Here is a 6,806-nt window from a genome sequence, read left to right on the forward strand (position 1 = left end):
TACTCTCGCAAATAAACAAAACAAAAAAAACAAACGTGTGTATTCCGGTTTCACGCAGGTCTCCCATCTTCCCCGCACGGCCTGTGCGCAATAACGCCACTTTGCCTATCCCCCAGTCTCCGAGCTGCGCACTGAACTTATTTACATTTGGCCCGAGTCCAAGTGCGCCTCCTGATATATATCACCTACGAGCCACAGGCCCCGGCGAGGAAGGTTGTGCGTGTGTGCGTGTGCGTGTGCGCTTAGAAGTTTCCTTACAGTACAAACAACAATGTACAGGGAGCTGTTAGAAGAAGGAGAAGAAGAAGAAGGGGCGGGGGAGGTGGGGTGAAAAAAAAAAAAAAAAAAAAAGCGCTTCCTTCTCCGCGGATCAATATCAGCGCAGCTGGAGCCGAACAGGAACCGGCATCGACGCACTGTGTGGAGCTGACCTTTCCCACTCCCCACAGGTCAGACCTTCCTCCGCTGGAGAGGTCACCGGGCCAGCCGCAGAAAGGGCCGCTAGGAGGTGATTTCCACAGCTAAATGAGCGGCATAAGGAGCAACAATTTCACGTATAAGCCAACAGCAATCTTTAGTTTATGCATTTCTTTCTTTCACCAAGAAAAAAGAAGGAGAGAGAGAGAGAGAGAGAGAGTTTTCCCCTGGCCTCCCTTGATTGGCTGGCGGTGTAAATAATGTGAGGCGGCGCATTACGGGAAGCGATCCCAAAACGAAAAGAAACTAATGAGGGGGATTTTAAGGAGGGGAGAGAGAGAGAAACAAAACATTTTAATTTTTAGTAGGTTCTAATTGATTTTAGTGAGATATCGTTGCCTGGTTGTAATCAGCATGGCCCCCCTGGAGATCCTACCAACCTTTTTATTTACCACATCGTCCTGTGAGCCAAGTAATGTGAGCAGCTAGTGTGATGGGAGAGGCTACGGTGCCTGCAGTCTCACAGCTCCAGGCAGGCAGGCAGGCAGACAGACAGACAGACAGACAGACAGACAGACAGACAGACAGACAGACAGAGTGCCACTTGCTGCTACAGAGCAGAGTCGGCCTTGCAGCGGATATCCACCAGCACTGGCAAGTCCCACCACAGCCTACGTGTTCTCCAAACACGAGGCGCAACGCACTCACAAGGAGAATGACATTAACTTCTTCACACAGAGGCGCGCTCAGTCAAACAGCCAGCTGACAAACACCCAAGTTATCTTCCTCCAGCCTCATTTCATTCACCCATAGTCTTAATTTATGCCTGCTCGGCTCAGACTGAGATATTTACTCTTCAAGGAGCCTCAGATCTGCGCACGTATGTCACCATGTGTACTCGCGGCGCCACAAAAACGTCAAATTAAAACACAAACACGCCCGAGGCGTCCTTTAAAAACCCACCTAAATTAATAGCAGAACCACAGAGACATATGGCCATCCACACAGAGCAGGGAGAAGCTCCCAGAGGTTATAAAACCGAGTCAAGTTCAAGTTCACCGACGCTTGTGCAGTGAAGTGTCCGGCGTGGAGGGGGGGGGGCGTTTACGGGCTGTGTGTTTTTTTTAAATAAACTGTGACCTGGGGAAATATGTGTGAGTGATAAGATATGATGATGTATGGAGGAGAAGCGGGGCTTCACTGGGCCACCAGATGGAATGAAAACGGGCAGCGAGTGCGCTGAGTGTGCAGAATGAAAAGAGCTTGGTCTGCTTGCCTATCAGCTCAATATCCCCAAAATGTTTTAAAATCAGTCATACAGAAAAGTTAGAATATTCGGACCATGCGCACGGTTTCGCTCAAATTCAGCCCCCAAAAAACAATCTCCTGTTGATTCAGTCACCACAACAGCCACACTGTCTGCAGGGCCTGCAGAGCGCGCTTTGCAAAGCTTGAGGTAAAACACCACGATTTTCTTTCTTTTTTTTTTTTTTTTTTTTTTTTAATTATTTTTAGCCTAAGACCTGAGAGGGCGGAGGATTTGGTTTTAAGAGTTGATGACTGAGCTCCTCGCTGTGCCTGATTCATTAATGCATTCATTTTTAATAAGCCTGCCAAACAAGACGCAACTTCCCTGACCTGCACCAGCGCACCGGCAAGATGTGGGAAAGCACGAAAAAGCAAAAGGGGGAAAAAAAAAAAGGGGGGGTGTGAATATTTATCACTTGCAACACCTTTTATTATATTTGTATGCAGTAAAATTCTTATCACAATAAGGAAGAAAACACCTCTTAAAACTTTGAACAAAAGCACATTAACGAAACAACTGCCCCATGTTTAGCTCGTAATTGTACATATTTATAGTAAAGAAACATTCTTTATAAATACTGTTTCATCTGTAGCAAGTAAATACCATAATTTAATTACAAATGGATAAATATGGCAGTTGATATTTACAAAAGGAAGGGGTGTGGGTACATAAAATCGAACGGCACAACGTTTATTTTTTTTTTTTTTTATCCTCACAATCTTCCAAGATAGTATTTCACAATTCAAACTTGCAAAGCACAAAACATCACAAGTTAAGCCCAGCAAACTAAAAAATATACATTCACAAGCATAATATTGTGGTCTGTTTTGAGTTAAATGTTAACTTTGGCACTCTTTCCAGTTTATAGATGTTTAGTATAGTACAATCAATTTGCCTTAGGATCACAATATTCAACAGTATAGTACAATTTCATCGTAATATGTGCACTAAAAGTCCAGTTAGAGAAATAGCTACCATTGAAGGAAACATCTATACACCAAAGACTGACAAACTATCACAACCAATGGGAAAGTGGGCTTTTTTTTCTTTTTTAGTAATTATTTACAATATGAAATACACCTCGACTATTATACATATTTTTCCTCTGTTGGTAATCGTCATCTTCCCCTGGCGGAATCCAAAAAAAATAATACAAATCGAAAATAAACAAATGTTTTGTGTGTGCCTCTTTGTGCGCACGAGTCCCAATCTCCTGCTCGGATGGTCCAGTGCTGTGAAATGAGTGTGTGTCGCTTCATTTCATTTCATTTTTTTTTTTCATTTTCGTTTTCTTTTTAAGTCCTAAACATACCATTCACTGAAATTGGAGGATAGGCCACTGTGGCTGGTGGTGTTGTGCACAGCTGAGGCTGGGGACAGGGTGGTGTTGCTTTGGGTCTCGGTGGTGGGAGACACCAGGCCTGGAGGTGTGGAGGATTCGTAACCAGAGCTGGCTGCTGGTGACGAGTCTGACGCTGGTGGAGACGATTCGTGGACCTGGAGGAACGTAGAGGGACAAGAGATGAGCGTTTTGGGGCTTTTTGGCGAATAGAATTTCGACAGGGGGCAATGATGCACAACACAGCCCGCGCGTAATAAACCATATGTGCGCGTCACAGAGGCCTTGAAACACGTCAACACACAACGGGATATTTACCTTCATGTGTTTCCGTAGAGAGCTGGGATGTGTGTAGGACTTGTCGCACATTTTGCACAGATATGGCTTGTCCGACGTGTGGACGTGCATGTGTTTCTTTCGGTCGCTGCTGTTTGCAAACCTTCTGTCGCAGCCCTCGAACTCACACTGGAACGGCTTCTCTCCTGCAGGGAGGGGAGGAGGGGAGGGGGGGGGGAGACAAGAAAGGAGAAAACATGGTCAGATGTTGTGAGAACATGGAGCAGGAAGCGTCAAAATTAAAAAATGCAGGGTGTTGGGGGGAAGGAGAAAAAAAAGTTGAGTGTGCGGTGCTGTCATCGCAGTTTTGAACAAACTCCTATCAAGAGCACAAGATGAGTTTTAGAGCTTGTTTTAAAGTGAGATGAGGAGCTAGGTTGTGTGTGTGTGTGTGTGGTGGGGGGGGGGGGGGGGTCGCTTACATCTTATTTAGCCTAAATAATGCGCATAGTGATTTGGAAGGGGGTGGGAGACGGGGAGGGGGGAGCGGGGGGGGACGAGGCCGTCCTCAGTAGGCCTGCAGAAGGCGCACCATTTGCTGAGAGACAATAAAAATCTAATTAGCACCTGACCAATTTCATGGCACGGCACCATAATGCATTCCCCAAGAAAATAAGTCCAAATGTGAAAGGCTGGTAATGGCCCCGTCTAGCACCTTAAGCTCCTATCAAAGGGGACGCATGAGAAAACAAAAGGCATTCCTTACGCATAAACAGTACTACTACTACTACTACTGCTGCTGCTGCTGCTGGGCATGGTTAAACCCGAACCACATAACACACACACACACAACTCCTAAAACAAACAGGAATTACAAATCGATCGGGAATTAAGTAGAAATAAATTATCTAAAGCCAAAGTAGGACTGTGGAAAATCCATAGGAAAAGGGGGGAATAGTGTGAGCCATAAAAGCGCAGCACGGAGAACAACCAATTGATATGATTTACTAGCAGCCTGGTTACTCTGCGAGGCACGCAACGCGCCTCCAACTGTCCCCTTTGACCCATTTTAAAGTTCAGCCCCGAATACTAATAATAAAAAAATAAAAATAAAAACCCGCCGACAGGCCCGGTTCAATTTGTTTTCTGCGCGTCTGGAAAATGTTTGTTCTTTTTTTTTTTGTTTTAACGCCAGAAAGAATCGTTCCGATCCGGCCCCGTGCAACAGAAGAATGGCCCCGCTAAACCCATCCCCTGTCTTTCCTGGATTTGGTTCTAAATCTACTTTGACCGTTTCTACAGATACTACCTACTTTAAGAGCCCGAAATAGCCGCGGATAATTAGATCTTCGCCTGTTGTTTTGGCAGGGCGCTGATTTATAAACGGCGAAAATAAATACACATGGCCGCCTGGTCACACACACACAGCAATTATAATACGAGGCACGCCGCTTGAATTAGAAATAAATAAATCAATGCAGTGAACTTCGGTGGGTGGTGATAATTACCTGTGTGCGTTCTCTTGTGTATCTTCAAGTTTTCCGACCGTGCGAAGACCTTTCCGCAGCCGGGGAACGGGCAGGGGAAAGGCTTCTCCCCGGTGTGCACCCGAATGTGGTTCACCAGTTTGTATTTCGCCTTGAACGGTTTGCTCTCCCGGCCGCAGTCCTCCCAGAAACAGACGTGGTTCGTCTGCTCCGGTCCGCCGACGTGCTCCACGGAGACGTGCGTGACCAGCTCGTGCATGGTGCTAAAAGTTTTGTTGCAGCACTTTTTGGGGTTGCTGAGCTGCTCGGGGTCGATCCACTTGCAGATGAGCTCCTGCTTGATGCACTGCTGCCTCATGTAGCGGAAAAAGGCACCGGGGTGGTGGTGGGCTGCCATGTTCATCCCCATGTTCATATTCATGGAGCCGTACTGGTTGTGCAGCTGCGCCGCCGAGTACGGGTCGGTCCGCGGGCTGGAAACCTGGTGGTACTGGTCGGAGCGTCCGAAAACTTCTCCGGGTAGTCCGAGCCTCATCTGGCCGTTCAGGACGTTCGGGGACCCGTGGGACCCGTGCTGGTCGTGGATCCCGGGGAACAGAATGTGGCCTTGAGTGTCTGTGTGGGAGTGATGGAGGGATCCCGCCGTGGGGCCAAAAATAGCATGTTGGCCGCTCGCCGGAGAGGATTCTCCGAAGCCTCGGCTGCGAAAGAGAAAGTCCCTGGTGGAGTTGAAAGGAGAGCTCGCATACGACGTGACATGGGCAGCGTGAGCCCCCAGCGCCGCAGCGGGGTAGCCCGGCGCCTGGGTGGTGAAGGCAGAGCTCTGTCCCGGAGAGAGATCATGGTTCAGCTTAAACGCACCCATGTGTGCTGAGTCTACAAAGCTATTCTGTGCCAAACTCAAGTCTCTCTCCTGCATGTCGCTCGCCGAGTGATGCCTGGCAAACGACCCCACTCCCAGTCCGGGGAACTGGTGACCAGCATCCAGTAGCATGGTTTCAGTCAGGAAGGAGAAGGGGGGGGGGAAGAAGAAGGAGAAAAAAAAAAAAAAAAAAAAAAACGGTTTCTGTTTAAATCAGCGCAGGGCTCGTGTCTTACAGCGAATAAGTTAAAGAACCAAATTCGAATGTCGATTCAACTTCCAGCCTTTGGAAACACCATATCATCAGGCGTGTGTCAGAAACGCTGCTCCGCTCATGAGGAAGGAGAGGAAAAAGAAAAAGAAGGGAGAAAAAAAATCAGCTCGGCTGAATTTTACTTCTAGTTAACTTTCAAAAAAAAAACAAAACAAAGAAAATCCAAACGTAACGAAGAGTTGTTTTTTTTTCCTCGCGTCCTCTTCTCTCGACCGCGACAGTTGGGCTGAAATGTTCAGAAGAAAAAAAAATTGCACTCGAAGAATTAAATAATTATCTTACTGGGTGTCCTCTGCGTTACACAGGGCGAGGGTAAGTCGGAGCATCTCAAAAAACGCTGCTCCGAGTGGGTATGTATTTATTTCTCTGGCTCGTCTGTGTTTATCGCGGAGGGTCCCTGTTTCTCCGTGGACTGGCTCTACCTCTTCTTCCGCCCCCTTTAACTGGAGCCCGTTCATTCATTCCTCGCCGTCTCATTGGCCACCGCGCCTCATCAATCCCAGGTGCCCCTCCAATGGCAGGTAGCGCTCGGGCGACTTAATAGCGCAACGCCATTTTCCACTAATAATTACCGCCTACTTTTAGGAGAAGATTTTTTTTTTGGAGAGGGGGGGTGTATATACGGAGCGAGAAGGATCACGACGAGGGAGAGAGGAGCGAGCGTGTGTTTTTTAGTTGTTGTTGTTTTGCGTGGCGTGAGCGCAGGGCTGTGGTGCGTTTTAAAAGACACAAATGTGGTGTTTGGTGGTGAATGACAAGATCCGAGCTGCGCGTAAAATCTTTATATGGAGGTGGGGGGGGAAAAAAAAAGTTAAATGAGAGTGGTGGGTCAGGGAGTTGGT

The 6,806-nt window shown here is 47.4% G+C and overlaps 1 protein-coding gene across 1 annotated transcript in view; it reads right to left on the bottom strand.

Annotated features, from left to right (window-relative positions):
- Positions 1 to 2,137: 2,137 nt before the first annotated feature.
- The window catches only part of zic2a (zic family member 2 (odd-paired homolog, Drosophila), a), a 5,064-nt gene continuing 395 nt past the window's right edge, over positions 2,138 to 6,806 (bottom strand). The window contains exons 1-3 of the mRNA XM_037108609.1: positions 4,850 to 6,806; positions 3,384 to 3,547; positions 2,138 to 3,223 (exon numbers count right to left, since the gene is read on the bottom strand). The exon at positions 4,850 to 6,806 is cut by the window's right edge and continues 395 nt beyond it. Of these exons, the coding sequence (XP_036964504.1) occupies positions 3,029 to 3,223; positions 3,384 to 3,547; positions 4,850 to 5,822 (1,332 nt within the window). The 5' untranslated portion in view covers positions 5,823 to 6,806 and the 3' untranslated portion in view covers positions 2,138 to 3,028. The remainder of the gene's footprint in view (positions 3,224 to 3,383; positions 3,548 to 4,849) is intronic.

The sequence above is a fragment of the Acanthopagrus latus genome, chromosome 9, assembly GCF_904848185.1.
Source record: "Acanthopagrus latus isolate v.2019 chromosome 9, fAcaLat1.1, whole genome shotgun sequence".
NCBI classification, from domain to species: domain Eukaryota; kingdom Metazoa; phylum Chordata; class Actinopteri; order Spariformes; family Sparidae; genus Acanthopagrus; species Acanthopagrus latus.